This window comes from Fistularia commersonii, chromosome 13 (genome assembly GCF_037954325.1).
Source record: "Fistularia commersonii isolate RoL2024-O1a breed Wild chromosome 13, RoL_Fcom_v1.0, whole genome shotgun sequence".
NCBI lineage: Eukaryota > Metazoa > Chordata > Actinopteri > Syngnathiformes > Fistulariidae > Fistularia > Fistularia commersonii.
Window position 1 is genome coordinate 11,988,729 of NC_141296.1, and position 20,760 is coordinate 12,009,488.

Below are 20,760 nucleotides of genomic sequence, written 5' to 3' on the forward strand. Positions count from 1 at the left end.
GGAGAAAGATAAACAAGAACTACTTTGGTCTTTATTCTATATTTGTGCAAACATGAAACCGGGAAAGTATAAATAGATAATAAAAGATGGTGCAGTGGGTGGGAATCAATTCAAGAAGTCTCCCATGGTTGAACATTACATTTAAAGGAACAACGATTGGGGAATAAAACTGCTGTATAGACAAAACATCCCCAGAAATAACTGAAAAACAAAGAGAAATGACTCAAACAAGTGAAATTAAAGGATTCAAATGTCACTATTTGTTCTGTTTTCGAAAACACTGCTATCTTGTTTCATTTTATTCCAAAGCACCGCTGTGTCAGATACAACCACTACTACTGCCAGTAGCAGAAATAGTATTAATCGTAGAAGTATTAAAGTTAAGCTGAAATGTTAAGCTGGGAAATGGGTGATTTCAAATCATGTCGATCTGTTTTTTTTTTGTCTTTTTTTTTTACACATACAGAAATAAATGAAAATTAAAATGAAGTAAAAGAAAAGAAAATGATAGTATTACATTTTAATTCAAAAAATAGCGAAGTGGATTGTAAAAGCTGATGTCTGTCAGTCTGTCACAGGGAGACTGAAAAAAAAAATAGATATATAAAGAATATTGTATAATGTGTATCTTGTCATGAGGTTTTGTAAGAATGTTTGTGACTCTGTCAAAGAACCTGTTCTGATAAACGTTCAAAAAAAAAAAAAAAAAAAAAAAAGCTCCTACTTTATACAATTATGGATCGATTATCGAACGCTGATCGTCTCCCAGGAGGGAGCCGAAGCCCCCGTTCCGTCCGTTCGGAGCGACACTCGGCTCTTTCCGCCTCCTCATTTGCATTCAGCGCCGGAGGGTGTGATGCTGAGCAGAGGAGCGGAGACGCGCACTGTCCCTGCGCGCTCAGAGGAGGTTTCAGCTGCCGGCGGGAGGGGAGCGGAAGGAAGAAGAGGAACCCAACACTCCTTAGATTACAACCATTCCTCCACCAACACCGTGGTATTCACCACAGATCCATTTTTTCTTTCCTTTTCAATTATTCATTTTTTTTTTTTTGGTTTCCCCTCTCCGTGGCTGAAAGTCTCCCAATATGTGGCGGATCTAACGTCTCCCGAGACGACGAGGAATATCTGACTTCCCCTCCCTTTCCCTCCCCCCCACCCCCTACACCGTGGATGACACCTAGAAACTGTGGACATGCAAAAGATAGAGAATTTATCCGTTTCCTTGCTGCTAGTTTTATGGGGATGCGCGCTCGGAGGTTCGCCCAGCGTCCAGATCGGTGGGTATCTGTCACTTCCAGGGGGTGTTGGGGTGCACGATCGTCCGAATTATGATTGTGTTAGAAACAATGTGGGAAGATGGGGTGGAAGAAGAAGAAGAAAAAGAAGAAGGTAGAGCTTATTTCACTTGTCTTTCCAGGGGGGCTCTTTCCACGGGGCGCGGATCAGGAGTACAGCGCGTTTCGGATCGGCATGGTTCAGTTCGGAACCTCGGAATTCCGACTGACGCCTCACATTGACAACCTGGAAGTGGCCAACAGTTTCGCTGTCACCAATTGCTGTAAGTGACCGAGAAATAATCCGTCAGCACTCTGCCAATCATCTATTATTTTATTATTTTAGTAATTCATTTTTTAAATTATTTTATTATTTCCCTTTAGTATTATTATTATATTATAATTAATATTCTTTATCATTATTATTATTATTATTATTATTATTATTAACACCCCCACTTCTACTACTACTATTATTTATTTATTTATTTTTTTATTTATTTTTTTTTTGTGATCCAGTCGTGCCAGGTACGGCCGGTTTGAGACGCACGGTTGTCCGAAGCGCTCTGATAAATATTCTGTCTGCAAACATCACGACTGGGTGCTGGGCTGAGTTAAGGGAGCGCTGAGATCGTGCGGTGCGAGAGCAGGAGGGAGGAGGGAAAGTTGGTTTCCACAGTAACGGTCACATCCATCCCCCTCTTCTCCATTCCTTCAGATTAGGAGATCAAACGGGGCGCAGGCGACACACTTCTTCCTAACACCGGAACCCCTCCTTAAACTACCCGGTGATGATAATCCGTGGTCTCCGTGGGCGATTTAATCCCGACACGCGTCTTGGAAATTAAAAAAAAAAATTAAATATCCGAGGCCTTTCTTTCTTCTGTCGAATAGAAGACGTCGCGCTTAAGATGTATCGATATCACGCTTTCTTTGCCGAATTTCATTGATTTGACCCTTTATAGTGCGCGGATTAGAACCGATTAGGACACACACCCCCCCCCCCCCCCACACACACACACACACACACATTTCCAAAACCCAACAAACGTTTTTTGTTTTTTTTTCCGCTCTTCTTCACGACTGATCACGATTTTCTTCAAAACAAAACCGATCGGGTCTCCAATGTCGCTCGATCGACGTGTCGATTCAATTTGGGGGGGTTCATGATTCCTTTTCTTTTTTTTTTCTTTTTTTTTTTTGTGGATCTATTTTTTTCGTCTGTTCTCAATTGTGAATAGGGATCGAATATTTCATTAGGTGGTTGCCAAGCGACTACTCCCCTCAACAGTCCCTTAAACATAAATCAAAGGCTCCTGATTGGTTCTCGCATCGGTCCAATCGATTTCATTACCATATAAAAGCTTCCTGTTCGCAGCGGCAGATAAAAGTGAGCATTATGTTGCTGTTCAGAATACAAATAACTCTTGTGGTTCATTCTCTGTCAGAATAACTTTAAAAAAAAAAAGGGCTTTGTCTTATCTTGTTTCTTCTGAGTGCTCAGAATCGGACTGCGATCTGTTGATCTTTTTCTTTTTTTTTTTTTTTTCCCACTTTGGTTTACTTGCAACCACATGAGTGTATCTGTCAAAAATGAGAACAGTTTTGTTTAAATGTAAAAAAAGAAAAAAAAAAGCATTTGTTTAATCTAACATGCAGACCATCTCTTTTTAGCCATTTCCATTTATCATATCCACCATCCACCAAGTTCAATGTTTAATATCTTATCAGTGAAATCATAAAAAGTGCATTCATTGGATGTTTAAAGCAGGTGAATTTGTATTCATGTACTCGTGTGATTAATTCAAGATCCGTATTTGTGGTTTGCCACCATCCGAGCAGCAGACGTGTCACTTTTGGTTATTTCTAGTGGAATCTTTGGTGCACTCGGTCCTAATGATGTAGAATACAAGCTAATGAGCGGGTCTCATTTCTCTGTGAAAGATGATTTGATCTGAGGGACAGGATGCAGACAACAGCAACAACATATTCATTTGGATCTTTTTCAACATGACAAGGGCATTTGTGTGCATACGCGACTTGCATTTCCAGTGTGTGTGTGTGTGTCTTTGCATTGTATATGCATGACCCACGTGTCCTCTGAAGAACTATTTGAGAGGCTTTAACAGCGGAAGGCTTGGGTGCTGCTGGGTTGTGAGGAATGAATTGTAGACTTGCTTGCCAGTAGATGGCAGCCTGCCTTGTCGTGCATTAAAACGGCCACTTCTTTTGTTAAAACACATACTTGAGGGAAGAAAATATGCAAGTTGCAGGTCAAACATGTTCAACACTCTGATTGGCATTTCTTTCTCCAACCCACAATAGGGGACCTTATGGTACCATATATGTTTGTTTTTTTTATCGTGGAAAGAGTTTCCCTCTTATTTTTAAAACTCAGAGAGAAAAGGTATCACACTGTCTTATTATTTCCAGTTTCATTTACTTGATTGTATCCGTGCTGCAGGTGCATACTTTTCCCACAGTTTTGTTCTTCTTCTTTGTATAAATATCACATTTTTTTGGGTGTTCTTGCCCTAAGATTATGAAACAAGACAGAATATAGATCTGCAGATGGTGACACATCGCGCTGTGTTCGGGCAGCAGCACACTTCATCAATGCAGTGTGTGAGACAGTGGGAGGGAGGATGATACATTTGTGTGTCAATAGCAGTTCATCTGGAGAGAAAAGCGTCTGCTGCCGAGTCCGCGGGGGGGTCAGGGGGGCAAAAGTGACGTTGTGAAGGAATTAAGTCCCGGTCACCTGACCTTCCAGAAGCGTACGTTCATCAAAACCATATTAAAATTTATATGAGAATATACAGCGTTAAGTGTCTGCGAAGGCTCTCAGTCATCCAGGTCAAATCTTATGGCGGCACTTGGAAATAGTTTCTCTCCTTCAAGACGTATCACCTCTCACCCAAGGGGCTTCTGCCGTTCGGAAGAAGTATTTTGTCGTTTATTAGATATCTATCAGTTAGTTGTCTTGATCAAAAATAGTTAAAACATTTTTCTGTGATTACAATCAGTCTGCCTTAATCAACAAGAAGGTAAAGTTGTTTTCAGCACTAAGTAGAAAAGAAAGAAGGCTGGTTGATTTAGGCCCAAACACAGCAATATAAAGGCACACAAAAATCATTTATGCTTTATTTGGCTTATAAAAAAAAATATATATATATATATATGAATGAAAAAAAAACATATATATATATATATATGTTTTTTTTTCAATCACTATCTGTAATTCTTAAATAAAATCACTTCCATTTATGCGCTCTGCTGCTTTGGGACGGCTGTTTTTGTGTTCCACACTGTGCTGTGCAATGTGCAGGGCCGTGCGCTTTCCCCATTCAGTTGCAAACCTTTATTTGATGTGGAGTAATAAAGAAATAAGTCATGCTGCATCCGCTTTAGATAAACGCTTGCGATTGAGTCCACTCAGTGGCAGACTTCACAAAACCCATTCTGTCCGAACCATCGGAATAGGCTGAGTACAAACTGCTTACTGCAGGAGGGTGTTACTTTCAGAAAACGGTTTAGCTTTAGCTAGTTGAAGGGAAGGTAGATGTTTTTGTTAGAATTTCCAAAGATAAATTGAAAATTAATTTAGAAACATCCTTACTATAAAAGCTTAATTGTATTGCTCTGCATTAATATGACAGTGTTGTGGGGTTATAGTAGGTTTTAAACAATGAGTCAAGGTATAAGAAGGAAAAAAAAGTGGGATATCTTATATCAGGGTCATGAGTTTGAAGGATAACAATCAAAAATGGTTTAGGATTATTAAGTTATTTAGTTGTGAGTTGAGACACAGAAGTTTACAAGACTTACCAGGCAAACCAGGAAGGAATCATTTTTGTCATAATGATCCTGTACTGACATTATGAGCAATTCCCTGACAAAAACGTGACTTGTGATGCCAGAAAATGTCTCCCTCCCAACTCAATTGTTTTTTTTTTGTTTAACCTCAGATTGTTTAACCTCAGATTCGCAGAATAGTTTTTGCTCATTCTTGCGATTACTATTTGTTGTTACCTTTAAGTGCTCCCAAAATCAGCGTTTCTGCTGAGATTCTGCAACAGTGCTCTGAAAGCTATCCTGAACACTACTTTTCTTCGCACGGACACAAAAAGAAGGTGCACTGTGGTTCCCTGGCGTGTGATTTAAAGCTTCCTGGTGTTCCATAAACAGAAAAGTGATGTGTAATGCAACGGCACCAGAGTTTCTGTGCTGTGACTTCCTCTGCCGCTGGTTTAATGGCGGAACATTAAATGACTCCCTTTTCTTTTTCTATGCATTTTAAAAAAGAGCTGCAGACTCCCACCTTGAATGGTTCATAACTAAAAAGGAACCGGTGATGCAGTTTTAGGTCACTGATAGCCGGCTGACCGTGTAACACTTCAAAGTTGTTGTTTGTCATGGTTAAATCGCATCCTTCTTTTTTTTTTTTTTTTCTGCATTTGCATGCATGTAGCATCTCAGAGATAAATGCATTTAGAGACCTTTTGCTCAATGATCAAAAGACTAGACCAACTATACATGCATGGTGGACGGGGGTATTGGTTATAGCCAATTAATGAATTAATCACACTTAACGAAGTCTATTCTCCATTTCACCGGGAGATGTGAAATATTAAATAGCCCTGAGAGCTGACCGCTCAGACAAGAAAGTCACCTTTTTATCCGATTTATCTAAATAATTTCACAATGCAGACGGCGTTTAGTTCAATTCTCAAATTAAAAGAAAAAAAAATGTAAGAAGGCTCCATCTTTGTATGCTCTCTCTCGAGGACATTAAGTTTAGAGGATGATTTCTTGAATGAATCCATTCATTCGTTACCTAAACCGCTTATCCCGTTTTCAGCCGTCATTGGCAAGTCATCATCGGGCGAGAGGTCGGGTTCACCCTTGATTGGTCAGCGGTCAATCTCAGGGCCACATATAGACGGATATAATCGACTCGTTCACACGTCTGGACAATTCAGGGTCCGGAATGGGAGGAAATTGGGGATTTGTGGAGGAAACCCACGAGGACACGGAAAGAACATGCAAACCCCACACAGATGCCCTTGTCTTGAACTATCTTGATGTGGAACAGACCTGCTAACCTACTGAGTCACCGTCTCTTTATATGTTTGTTTTGATTCTTTTTTACATCTATTGATTATACCAAAATTTGTATTCATGAGCATAGCTTCTTCTACTCACTGATGTCCTAATTGTTTGCAATTCATCTGGTGGAGAATATAAACTGCAATGAAGTGAAATCATTGATCATTACATTACATTACATTACATTTGGCAGACGCTTTTATCCAAAACAACTTAAAATAGAGGACAAAGGGACTGCATAGGGATCAAATATATTTATTTTATTTTCGCTTTTGTTTGTTTTTATTTTCATACCTTTCTAGCAATCATAAACCAAAAGGGAAGCTTAATGCGTCTTGCAGGTTTGGAAAAATGACTTCTGCCTGGGAGTGCAGTTCTGCGCCAGACGTCGCTACAGAAGGGAAATTTATTATCATGTCTTTAGCTGAAAAATAAAGATCCTGAGGTTGCCTGCTCAGAACACAGATCCTTATCGTGGAAAGATGTAACCGAGGCTTTATCCTTGCCCCTCAATCTTGATGTTGCATCTTTTATCTAAGACCAAAAATAGGCACCTATTCTCCTGCAACCTCGTATAGAAGTGCAGAAAGCCCCCGCAACGGTGACAGCCTCCTTGACGAAAAAGGGCCTCTGTTTCGATATGTAAATCATTCGGGGCGTCAATACCGGCAGGGTTATAGAAATCACAAGGAGTGGGCTTTGGATTGGAATGATTACACATCAGCTGCCTTTGGCATCTCAGATGCATCACTGGTTTGATTAAAACCACATCATTTTAGGTGCGCTTTATATTCACAACACTATTAGTTGTAGGTATTTACAGTATTTGTATGAAAGGGTCTCATACAAAAGAGTGATTTTATGTGTCTGTAATGCTTTTTGTGACTCCAGTCCACCACCTCAAAATTGATGAATAAATGTACATATATATGTAAACAAAAACCATCTTAATATACCTTTCAACCAGATCAAACATTACACAGTACTACACCTTTCATTTCGATGACCACAAAAAAGGTCTCTCTAGTGCAAAGTGTGGTCATATAGGAAGACAGTAGCCTAGTAATCCAGAAAAAAAACATAATAGGGCTGTAAATTTATTTTTTATTTTTTTTATTGAGAATAATTGTTAATACGATGACATGGTACAATATGACATACATTTTTATAGGAGCCTAAGGCCTTTTGCAATTCAAAGAAAAAAATGACTTCGAATAAAAAATCCGACATTAAACTATTTGAAAAATCTACACCCAGACAATCAATTTTACATTTGTGGAATTCTCTTTTCCTCAGAGTAACCTTTTCTCCTTATGAGGGGGAAGTTTATTTGCATGCACTGTGGAAAACCCACCCGTCACTGTGGCGATTAAGACTTGATCCAGTTGTCCTGTCTAGTCATACAAGGTGTTCATGTCCAACTCATTAGGTTTGTGTGGAAGTGTGTGTGTGTGTGTGTGTGTGTGTGTATCTCGGGACGAAGGGTGAAATATGAAGAGAGGGAGAGAAAAAGGAAAGTGAAGTTGGTGAATAAAATTGACAAGATTACGTTTGGAAATTGCAAGCAGATGTTCATATTGCTTTGTTATAATGTAACATCTGGAGCAGCAGGATGTAGGTGTTGAGTAGAAAGTTCTTAGGTTGTCCTTCAAAAAGCCTTAACAACACACACTAAAACACAGTGCAACCAAGAAAAGTATATAACTAGGGTTTTACCTGTGTATTGATCTGATATAATTGTTATTGTTCCAGGAAGATGGTTTTCAGGTGCAGAAATTGTCAAATATGAAAGTGAATGGTGCAGGGCCCGATCTGTAAGGGGTTTTCCTGTCAAAATTATTCTCTCAGATGATTTTAAAAATCATCCAGAGGTCACGACATGCTGATTAATTCCTGCTTTTTTTACACAAAGACTGTAAAGCTAAGACGGGGGGTTAAAAATGCAGGGTGTCATGAGTTGAATCAAACTGACAGCAACAAGTGATGAAACAAAAAAATAACACACTGAAAGGTGTGTTTAATTCATAACCTGCTTTTTTTCACCTCAAAGTTTCTCTGTCAGCTGATGCTCACAATTAATAGTTCATTAAAAGGATCATATCTGAATTTTAAAGACAAATGTTTCACACACATAGTAGAGATGCAGCCTTGCTGATCACTAAAACAGATATATAATAATTAATTAAAAAAAAGAATATGAGCATTTTTCTGATTTTTCTAAGCAATGCAAGGGAACTTCAATGTTAAAGCAGTGATTTTGGTTGCATTCAAGTCATTAGATATTTATTATATCTCAGTCATTCTAAAATTGTAGGAATATTACTTTAATACATATTTGAACATATATGTTAACTAGCCTCATCTATGATTTATAAATGCACCTTTAAATGTGTTTGATAACAATGATATCAAAAAACTGTAAATGAATATATATCAACTGCATTTCATTTTTGAACATCTGGGTGTTTTCCTGAAACTAATTATTTCTGAGAGACACAAAATCAACCGACAAAATCTTTCAGAAGTTTAACGTCTCGCCAATAGATTTTTATTTGCGCTCGCTTGAAATTCAGGGTGCTATAATTATAGTAAACGCTCACACTCTTTTCCTGCCAGACCTTTTTATCCTAAGTGCATCTCTATCAAGTCCTCCTTCCCCAACCACTCAGTCTCAGCAGCACAGAGAGCTGATAAATGCATGTTCTTTCTTCGCCATGTTCGTCATCCGTCTCTAAAAAAAATGAGTTTTCACTTTGTCTCGTTCATCAGCGGCTTTCATCCATTTGAGAATTTTTTGCACGTTGTCGGCACTGCTGCTTAACGCCGTCGGTTTGGCGGACGTGGCCGTTGTGTTTTTGTGAGAACTTAATCCCTGATGGTCTGCCCTCGCGGAGAAAGGTCTCATCTGGACAGCGGCCAACACATCTCAGCAGCTGCCGGCCTGTCAGAGGTGTTTATAGTATTTTTTCTTTTCTTTTAGGCATCACAAGGTCCAATCTCTGAAATCAATAACACACTTTCGACTCACCCGCTAATACTTGAATATCAACTTCGGCTTCTTCTGATTCGAAAAGCTTCTGATGCTCATTGAATGTTGATTTGCAGATTTGGAAGTCGTTCCTATTTTATGGCCGACAAATCATCTCCCAAAGAGGCTGAGAGTCAGACAAAAATATACATATTTCACGTTTTGTTGCATACATAGCTGGAAAAGTGCACTTTGATTCATACAGGAACCGTCTATAGATCTGAATAGTAGGATAGGGAGGGAAATCCATTTTTCTCTGCTTTCTTTTAGGGCTTTTAATGAATTTGAGAAACATTTCGTTTGATCAGTCAAGCCTTATTTCATATGTATTATATGACAGGACATGATATTTTCTTGCATGCATGACAGTGATAAAAAGCTCTGCATCGTCACGACAAAAAATCCAGCTCCGGAGTCCAGAAATGGTGATGGACGCATGTTGGGGTGATGAGGAGAGGAGTGGTCTCTTGAAGGTCTATGAAACAGCATCACCATGGTTACCTTGCAAAGGCAGCTGACATCACAGATTTGAAGTATGACTGCTTTAAACATTATTAACTCATTAGTCAGCCAGGCAAGAGCTGACTGGTCAAAATGAACTGACATCTCGGACCAGCTGACATGATCTGGCAAATGAAAATAAAAAAAAATAAAAATGAATGAGTAACCTGCATAGTCTTCAATATTTAAAAATGACAACACTGAAAAACTTCATATTGATAGGTTATAGGTTATATAGCAAGTTATATAGCAATAATCTGCGCAACAATTTTTGAATGAGCACCATTTTAAAAGAACAATTATTTATCACAGAACAGAAGAGTTGAATGCAATCAGCTAGAAATGTTTTTTTTTTTTTTTTAAGGTCTGTGTTTGAAAGATCCCTCCTTGAAAAGAAGGCTGTATTCATCTCAATTTTCTGATCCGTAAGTCCAGAACCGGTCTAGTCCCGCTCCCGCAGTGCCTTGCCTTGTGCCGACGCTGCACCCCATTAAAAGATCCAAGTTCAGGTCTCAGTCCACGCGCCTTTTCAAACAGGAAAAGATTCCTGAAATAGTGAGGATTGGAAAAGGATTGTTTCATTGTCTGTGTCAGGAGTGCTTAAGCGTTATCTTTATGTTCTTCCGCCTCACTATTTTTGGGTCTATTACCCTGCTGTTCTGCTGGGAGATGAAAATGGAAAAGAACACTTTGTCCACAAATTGCAAGGTTATTGTCAGATGATTTCAAAATCAGACAGAGCCAAAAACAAGATGAGATGCTTTAAAAAGTTTGTTTCCTTCTAAGAATGTGTTATACCATGTATACCATGTATTTTGTATATATTTACACACACACACACACATATATATATATTTACATATATACATATGTATATACCATATGTAAAGGACAAGATAAAGTAAAATCTCATGTACAATCACACACAAACACTCTTGGTTGTCCATCATATCTGATGATGACAATCCTGCATCTGCTTCTTGTGAGTCTTGCTGTTCCTATAGAGTCCAATTCTCGATCCAGACTGTCTGCCGCAGTCAGAGCAGATGAATGCACAGGTGTCTCCTCGTTGGCAGAGGCTTCGCCCGGTGGAGCGCTGGATGGTGGCGTCTTCCAGCTGGGTTGGCTTCAGGCTGCACTTCTTCAGTAGGATACACAGTTGGTCTTGGTATGGCCTTTTCTGGCCACCGGCAGAGCTTTCCACGGCAGGTGATCTTTGGCCGTCTTGATGACGTGGCCAACCCAGCGGAGTTGGTGCTGGATGACTGTGGCGTCGATGCTGACGCCGTTGGTCTTGCGTCGTATCTCTGTGCGGGGGATGTAGTCCCTCCAGGATATAATCAATGCATTGTAGGCATCTGATGTCGAAGGCCTCAGGTATCCTTATGTGTCATGCATACAGTGTCCATGTTTCACAACTGTAGAGGGGTGTGGTTAGGACTGCTGCCTGGTAAACAGATGCTTTAGTGCGGCGGTTGAGGTATTGTTCTGAAAGACCCTATGTCTGAGTCACCCAAAAGAAGATGATGTTTCGTTGATCCGGTTTTGTTTCTCCTTTTCCATGCTTCAGTTGTTGGAGAGGAAGCTGCCGAGGCATTTAAAAGATTCTGTAATTGCAAGGGGCTGGTCTGAGATGGTGAAGGCTGGTGGGAGAGGTGGGGGAGTTGCCAGCCACTAGCACACTACCTCGGGCCTTTGCTACATTTACAGAGAGACCCAATCTGCCGTAGGCACTTGCATTAGCTGTGAGTACAACTTGAAGTGTTTCTGGTGAGTGGGCCACGACTGCACAGTCGTCTGCATACTGTAGCTCAGTGATGTGTTTGGAGGTTACTTTCGTGACAGCCTGAAACCTTCTAATGTTAAAAAGGTTTCTGTCGAGTCTGAAGTCCACCATTATCCCACTGTCCTTCTTGAGTTGTTTAAGAACAGCAGTGTTAGGGAGATATTAAAAAGTACTGGAGCAAGGACACATTCCCAACACACACCAGTACAGACCCTTAAAGGTTCCCTATTCCTGGCCTCCAACATTGATACGTCCCATCATCCCAATATGGTAACTGTTGAAGGAATTTAACACATTTTCTTTTGCAGCCAAATTTCCGGAGGATACTTCATAGGAGTTCCCTGTTGACAGTGTTAAAAGTCTGTAATTGGTCAATGAAAGCTATGAAAGCTTGTTTTTGCTCTTTGCACTTCTCCTGAAGTTGCCTTGATGTAAAGACCATGTCCACATTGCTTCTGTTCCTTCTTAATCCATACTGTGATTCAGGAAATAGTTGCTCTGAGATGTTTTCCAACAGTCTGTGCAGCATGACTTTGGCCAGGACTTTTGTGTGCTTTTTTTTGTTTGTGATGGTCAAGTCAGAGACTGAACAGCCGCAGGCCACCGGCCATGACCCGACCAATACCATGACTCCCAATGACTCCCAATGACTCCCTTCCGTACCTTGCGGTCCTTCCCTGCTCTGGCATTGAAGTCACCCAACAAGAAGACCTTGTCCTCCTTGGGTATGCGACAGAGAGCCTCATCTTATGCTTGGCAGAAGTGGTCCTTCACCTTCGATGGAAGAGTCGGAGCCTCAGCACTCAGAAGGAAGGGATATTGCTTCTCGGCCAGAGTGATCCATAGTGACATAAACCTTTCACTTATGCCAATTGGTGTTTCTGGGGGTCTTGGCAGAAGTGTTTTCTCATTGCCAGTCCCACACCATGCTGATTCTGTCCTCCAGATGGAGCTCCCTTCCAGAAGAAAGTGTAACCTTGTCCTACTTCCTTCAGGGGACCTTCATTTAGGAACCTGGTTTCACTAAGAGCAGCGATGTCAACATTGTAGCGGTCAGATTCTGTTGCAATGACTGCACTTCTCCTCTGTAGCCTGTCACTGACCCTCAGTGTGCAAGAGCGTTCATATATTCCATTGAACCAGTTTGAGAGCGATTATTTCCTTCTGTTTATTTCAACCGCTGGGTGGAATGTCCCGATAGGTGCGATTCCCTATCCAGGATGTTTTGGGTGGACAATTTTTAGGTCACCCTTTCTCGGCTCCTCCCCAATCAGGGCAAGCAGTGTGCCTCCTAAATTGGGTTGCTTAGATTCACAGGGGTCTGTCGGGAGCAACCACTCAACCCCAGCTGCTACCGACCTGTGCCACTGGTGCGCAGGGTTCGGACTAGCGCATCAGACCCATCTCTCGTCACCAGACACACTGTCAGCACCAGACATCGACCACTTCCAGTTGCCGGTCTCACCGGGACAGAGATGGATACTTGCGCTTAGAGATTATTTCGAGTGCCCAGCAGCACAATTTCACTGCAAGAGGGCGTAATCCGGTGGCAAGAAGGGCCCAGGACAATCGCCTCTCTCTAGCAGTTGCAGGGGTTTTAAGGAGTACTGCCCTGCGTGTACCACCAACACCATGCTTTTCTATCGGAGTGTGCTTCCTTAGCCTTTTGTCATCCCAGACTCACCCACAAGGTAGTGGGGTGGAGGTTGATAGGTTGCAGGACGTATCCACTTGGGTGGGCATGTGCACTTTATCTATGGGGCCCACTGCTGCTCACTACCTGGGGCCACAAGGGCCCAGTTACCATTTGTGCCACGAGGAGACCTCACAGGAGTCTTGTTAGTGGAGAGGCTTTGTACTGGCAGGAGAAATTTGATGCATAAGTTGCTTCTTCATTCACCACAAGGGCTGGCTAGTGGCAGTTCTGTAAGTGAGAGATACTGTAGCAAGCAGACAGGAAGTAGGTATGCACCTTCCCTCAAACTACTGCACGAGACGGACGCATCACAACACCCTGCGTTCACAGAACACACACACACAGACAACACACACACATAAGAAAAGGAACTGCCATTGTCAATCAAGTGTGAACTCTATCTTGCCAAGTCCAAGACTTGAAGGCTAAAGATTTCTTTTTCTTGAAATGGCAACATCTTTCTTTTAACCTTCAGGATGCTTTTTTGGCAATCTCTGTTTTTGCTATTATTGTTTGGGGCATTGTTTTGAATAAACCACAAAAATAGATCTGTCAAAGAAAAGGAAGGGCAGTTGTGGTCAGATGGATATCTTCCACATCTTTAGCTGTATACCTAATATGCTAATGATGAAAATCAAAATGTCAGCTCAATAATTAGGTTAAAAATAGATGAAAAACATTCTTTTCAATCTGCATTTTTGTAACTTTTATCATTTATTATCATTTTAAAAAAAAATTACCAAGCTTTTTTATAACCACAACAGATGTACCACATAATTATTTTTCAAATTTGTTATGTTTTTGATCACTTTTAGTGATTCTGCCCTCTGATATGAATTGAATATGATATTCTCCAATCCCTGAGTGTCAGTTAGCTTTGTCCTAAAGGCGCTAGGGCTCTGCTCTTGGACATGTAGTCTGTATTACATTCACCAATGGGTAACGGAAAGGAATCAGCTGGGTCGATTGAACGTATAAGAGGTGACTGGTTTGTTAGCAGCAAATTGAAAAGTGGAAAAAAAAAAGAAAGTTCTTAAAATGGGGTCCACTTCTGTCACCTGTCATTTTCATTCATGGAGAGTCTGACTAAAAACAAATGCTCAAGTTTGACATTTTTATCACATCTTTTTTTCAGTATTTCAATATATCATTCACCAAGTTCATTATAATATATACTATAAATACTGCTACTCCCACTACTACTACCAATAATAATAATAATTAATCTATCCGGAAACCGGAGGGCCCAGTGAAAACCCACGCAGAAATGGGGAGAACATGCAAACTCCACACAGAAAGGTCCCCTTATCGGAATTAGGGTCCTTCGTGCTGTGAGGCCGAAGCACTAACAACTGCGCCACCGTGCTACCCAATAATAACACCAACAATAATACCAATAATAATAATAATAATGATAATAATAATAATAATAACCAAGATAGTTGGCAGTTAAATTCCTGTCTCCTCCTGTCTGCATGTCTTTTGGCCAACCACTGAACCCTTCTTAGAGCCTTGCACAGCAGCTCTGCACTCATTGGTGTGTATGTTGGCGGTTGGGTAAAATGATAATAATAATAATAATAATAATAATAATAATAATAATGATGATAATAATAACAATAATAGTAAGAGCAGCAGCAACAACATCTACAACAATAACAAGATATGTAATTGTCTAAACTATAGGGTGTTGAATTAATTCTTACTCTCCGTGTATCTAACTTTGAGAAATGTTCTTGTATTTTGCTGCTTACAATGGTTTCACAATAGGGAAAGGAGTATTTGTTGTATTAAACATGTTTCCAAATTACCACTTGGCTAAAACATCAATCTGAACCGCTTGGTAAAGTTTTTAGCACTTTAGAAATACAAGGAGTGTTAAAGTCACAGTGGTGTAACCTATTCAAAGAGCCATCGACCACTGGGAGCAGTGTGTAATAGGTTTCAGGACCAAATGGTTAAAGTCATGGACAATTAGAAAGAGACAATGAAAAATTGAGGATTAAAACATGACAAAGTGCCGGGCTGGGACCTCAGCCAACAACTGCAATTGAAACTGTGCGATCGGGAACTACGCCCACAGAATTCTTTGTAACAGACAAAAAGAAGAACTAGTGCTGTCAATGCTGTCTCAAAAACAGGATATGTATTCAGACACATTTAAATCTAGACGGGGACAAAAGAGAAACGACGCACCAAGGAAAAGCCAGTTGTCTGGGTGGACAGGAATAAGCTTGTTTATTTACAGCAGGGGACTGCAATCTTCCATGGTGTAATGCAGCAGTCAGGTCCGGTATAATAAAAAAGCCCAAAAGGAGTTTCCCTTTCTTAGCTCTTAAGTCCATTCCTATAAGAAAAAAGCAGGAGAAAGACAAGCGTAAATGGAGGCAGCTGCATAAATTATCTGACATTTTCCGATCCCACCTTTTGCTCGCTGCTGTACGAGCCTAACGCTGATCTTTTTTATTATTCTTTCACACTGCCTTGGTGAACTGACTTTAGCTATTGACTCTGCATAAACCTTTTAACCCATAATCCCCTCAAAATTGCCCAAAGGTAGTTTATTTACTAATTGTCAAAATGACAGCAAGAGATTGGTTCTTGTCATTACAAAGAATTATAAGAGAGATAATTGCTTTAACCCTGGACTGCACCTTGTAGGTAATTATTAGTTAGCTAAAATGCAAAGCCGTTATCTTTATTTTTACATTAATGGTTCATTTTTGTTATTTGGGAGAGTCATGGCACGGACAAACGAGGTTATATACCATGAACACCGACACAACAAAAACAAGAGAATTTTGCAAAGTGACATAGAAATGTCAACGTGTTGCTAGATTTATTGGCCAGACATAAATGCAGATCCATTTATTACCACCTTATCCACATGTAACACCTGAAAATATTGTTTCAGTAAAATATTAACTTCCAGCCATGCAGACTTGGCAAATACTAGTTTCTCATGGTAGCTTTCTGTTTAACACAGATGCTTGGAAAATAGTTACATTTGCATGGAAATCCCCTGTTAGCGGGGTGAAATCAAATCCCCAGAAATAACTGAAGCTGCAAGCTTGGTCTTACATTTCAGTCCTCACTTCATTGTTGTAAAAAAAGACCACTGCGAAGTTACAACCTCATTTGCCCGCTTTGGAAAAACAGCCACTTATTCCTACCTCAATGTCTATCTTTGTAACTACATTTTTGTGGCAAGTAATCAGTGTATTTATATTTATATTCAGGCTGCCGAAGAGATATTTATCATTGTTTTATCAAAACTGTGAGGATCCATGAAAAATTAAAGGAAAAAGGAACAGAAAACCCCTTGCAGCAACATTCGAGTTTTCATGCAAATAATTGTTAATTTGCATCCGATCTACGTATTTTGGGAATTGGTTTCACTGTGCTATAAAGTATGTTGCTGTTTATATTCACAGCTGCAAGTCGAGAAAATATTTCAACATGTATGAAAACTGGAATCCTTATAGCAATATAAAGTGCTTTTATGCTGCACTTCAACAGAAACACAGCATCAAACTAAAAGTATTATTTCTCTAAGAGAAGCATTGAATAACTTTCTAGTTTATTACACTTGTTTAATCAAGTGTCAGATAAAAAGGATGGTGATACACGAGGTGTTGGGATTGAATGAGCATGGTAAACCCCAAATCAGTATTTTGCTTTGAATTTGCTTTGGTTGGTGGTGTTAAAACAGACAACATGTAACAGGCATTAAATAGTGTAATATTGAAGTCATAGCAATTGTGGTTGATGGTGCAAAGTGGCAAGTTGTGCAAAGTAGTGCAATAGAGTGGTTGGGACAGTGTCAGTGGGGTCTTGGGCCTCATTGAAGAGACAGGCTGCAGGCTAAAATGTTAAAAGATAGAGTGAAAGATAGTGATGGATGGGCCGTTTCATTTCTTCTTTGACAAAGAGCAAAAAATGGTAGAAGGCTGGATTTTGTTTCTTTCCATGGTGTTAAAAAACAAACTGACGCCGCACCCGAAAATAATCGCTCCTCCAGGTTCATCAAAAATATGACGAGAAGGCATCAATATCTGACACAAGCTCGGGAGTGAAAACGTGTAGGAATATTAGGAAAACACCAGCTCTCCCGTTTCACCACCAGCTGCTCCTTTATATGCTGGGGGAGGCTGAGATTTTATAGATGTAACTAATTTTGGCCTTATAGGTTCTAAGATCATTAGAACATAGAGGTGTAGCTGCAAAGGCTGCTTTGGTATTTTCACAAAAGGTCAGTGAACATACAATATGTTTTATTACCAGAGGCGGATGGAATGTGAACAGAGTAGCTGGGCATGATGTATAGGCAGGCTATGAAGGATTTTATATTGTGTTTAGTGAAATACAGTGTGCACAGAAACACAATGTTTCTCAATGTTTCTATTACTATGCAGGTAGTTTCTGTGCGAAAAAAAAAAATCTCTCCGGATGTTATAGCACAACACAATGAATGAACAAGGAGCAAATTACATTTTAACAAAAAGTACTTTGACTTATTTAAGAATTAAGATAGGTGTTACATGATATCCTTATCCTATACATGCAGCACATACGGCAGATTCCAGGATGACGCGTTATTTCTAAACTGTCCAATCATGATTGTTTTTTTTAATCCATAAAAGTGGATGTGTCAAAGGATGTGATACATCTCCTATTTCAAAGATTTGTGAAAAAAAAAACTTTCATCCTTTCCGATATAAGGTCACAGTATTTGACAGGCAAATCTGGGTTCATCGTATCTTTCGTTTTCAGTTTAAACACAATTGACTGAATTACAACGTCTTAAATTGAAAAGGACTCAAACCTTTAACAGATAAAGATCCTTTTCCATCAAGGAGCATAAAACGATATACTGTAGGATTTGACGATGCTGATGAAACAAGTTGCATTATTTATACTTGTCAAAAAAACTAGAAGGGTAGCATTATTGAATAAAGGTATTACTATGCAAGAACCTGGGAGCTAAATCAGCAGTGATAGTCTCTCCTGCTAATTTGGAGCACAATGACATTTTTTATCATTTCAGATAGACTAGGCAGCTTATAAAAGAATTAAAGGATCTTACAGAAGAGGGACATGAATTATTCATCAATTTCTGTATTGTTTCAGGCAGCATTTCCTTCAAGAGCCTACTAAAGTTTGAAAACTTCTCAATTTGCCTGCTTGAGTAGCTGATTACATCACTGGATATTTAAATTATTATTATTTTGACACCTTGGTAAAGAGCATCCTCCCACTCGAGGCCTGGATATGAATATCCGTCTCCTTTGGCACTTCAGTGTTTTCTATTAGCATCCATTTACAACAAACCCCTCCCTTCCTATTTTGTTCTCCGTAGCAACAGTTTTGACCACAAGACGGGGGTCTGTCATTTGAACATAAAACTTGACCCAATTAGGTTTTAGATTAGGACCATAGAATTTCTTATTAATGCCCCAGATGACAGCGCCTAATGATCATTTAATGGGCTGATAACATTTCCAGCACTGGGTGGGTGGTCATGGATGGTCTCCAAATTGATATTACTATGATGTGACAAGCTCTTCCAGACCCACAAAATTATAAAAGTGCTGCCAACTGAGAAGTGCAAAACATGACTAATAATTGGATAGTGGTGGAGATCCATTAAATGTATTGAATGAAATGCATACAAGTACACCTTTTTTGTTAGTTGTGCTTGTTAGCATTATGTTAGTCTGTTGTTTGCTGTTGTGGCTCAGTGATGTGCTGTGAGGTTCATGGCCAGTGAGGCTCTGTATTCTGAAGACGAAGAATCCCTGGAATCAGAAGCGCCCCCTATGATGAGGCAGGAGAATTGTGTGCCTCACTTAGCAGCTCTTTGCAGCTGATTATGATTGCTGAGCATAAGAAACTAGTAACACACATACAATTGTTGACAAAAACACTGTACAGTACATTGGAAATGTAGTTCATGTAACAAAGGTGTTTCAACAGTTTAATAGTGACATACAGAAAGATAGCAAGATAAGAGAACATATTGATCCCCATAGGGGAAATTCCTTTGTCACAGCAGCACAACAGTTATGTCAAAAATCAGAAAAAAAAAAATATTAATATAAATATAAATAGAGAGCCATTAGAAGACAAAAGATAGAGAGACATCCACAAATAAATAGACAGCAGAAATAATAGGGTCTTAGTGCAGAGCATGCCAGCAGTCAGCCATCATCGTGCAATCTATGTTGAGACTCAACAGTCCGCAGCCTCACCGCATATCTCTTCTTGGCATTTGAACAGTAAATGTGAAAATCCAGCAATTTTGACAAAAACAACTATTCAAAATGAAAAACACCTTTATAGTTCAAATCACTGATAAATATAATCATTTCATATTTTTTTTTCATTTTACTTTTTTTTTCTTTCCGAGATTGGCAAGTGAGGCACGGGCTCTCCTGCCTCCCCTGACTGCACATCACTGTTGGAGCCACAGTAGTCAGCAATCCTATGTTGTCAATAACTTTCAAAAATATCCTGATCCAGACATATTTTTTGTCTGCTTCTCTTTTGACTCCAGCAAAAGCATGCAAAAATGGAAACTACAAAAGCCAAAGCCTAAAATCAGAATGAGACCTTAAGGGCGGTGTACAATGATGAGAGATATAGTAATGAGAGCATGCATCAGGCTCTGTTTGTGTGAAACCTACATCCGAGGTCATCAGAAACCCCCCTAGAAACAGGTCAGTGCACAAAAGGAGAGACGGGTAAAGATAAAGAGACTTTGGTTGAGAGACGGCGGTCGGTGGCTGCTGAAGGGTCAGAAGTTGTTAAGAACTGAGCTTTACTGTTATTTCGATGGGCAGCTGCTGGAAGGGCTCCTCAAAGGCAGAAAACATAAATAAACAATGCGCTGCTCCCGGAGGTCTTCCACTATGTCGGTCACTCTGTGACACGACGTATCCCGGTTGTCCGCTCAAGATGATAAGTGATCGTTCGGAGATATATCTCTTTCGTCTCTCAGAGCAAACTCACCGCTCCTCTGCGCAAGAAACATGCGCTCAGTCTATTATTTGAATGCAAAGAAAGTCCAACACGAACTTCCTGGCATCTGGCCTGGTTTATATATTAAAAAAAGACAGGCGCTCACAATACACACACGCTGTAATTGTGATGTCTTATTCAGTAAGTCATATGTTTTAAGGCATTTCAATTATATTTACAAACTCACCAGTGATTTGGCTTGTTAAAAGTCGAAGTCAGCTTTATTATCAATTTCTCCACATGTACTAGACATACATTTCTCACTATCCCATGGTGGGTGAAATTAACAGTAAAGTTCACAATAAACATGAAACTATAAAGTGCATTTCAGTTGAAACTGAATGCA

The 20,760-nt window shown here is 39.8% G+C and overlaps 1 protein-coding gene across 5 annotated transcripts in view; it reads left to right on the forward strand.

Annotated features, from left to right (window-relative positions):
- Nucleotides 1-901: 901 nt before the first annotated feature.
- Nucleotides 902-20,760, forward strand: part of gria2b (glutamate receptor, ionotropic, AMPA 2b) — a 63,318-nt gene continuing 43,459 nt past the window's right edge. For all 5 annotated transcript variants that reach the window (XM_086158032.1, XM_086158030.1, XM_086158031.1 and 2 more), the window contains exons 1-2: nt 902-1,277; nt 1,418-1,558. In XM_086158032.1, coding sequence (XP_086014158.1) covers nt 1,193-1,277; nt 1,418-1,558 — 226 coding nt within the window. In that variant the 5' untranslated portion in view covers nt 902-1,192. The remainder of the gene's footprint in view (nt 1,278-1,417; nt 1,559-20,760) is intronic.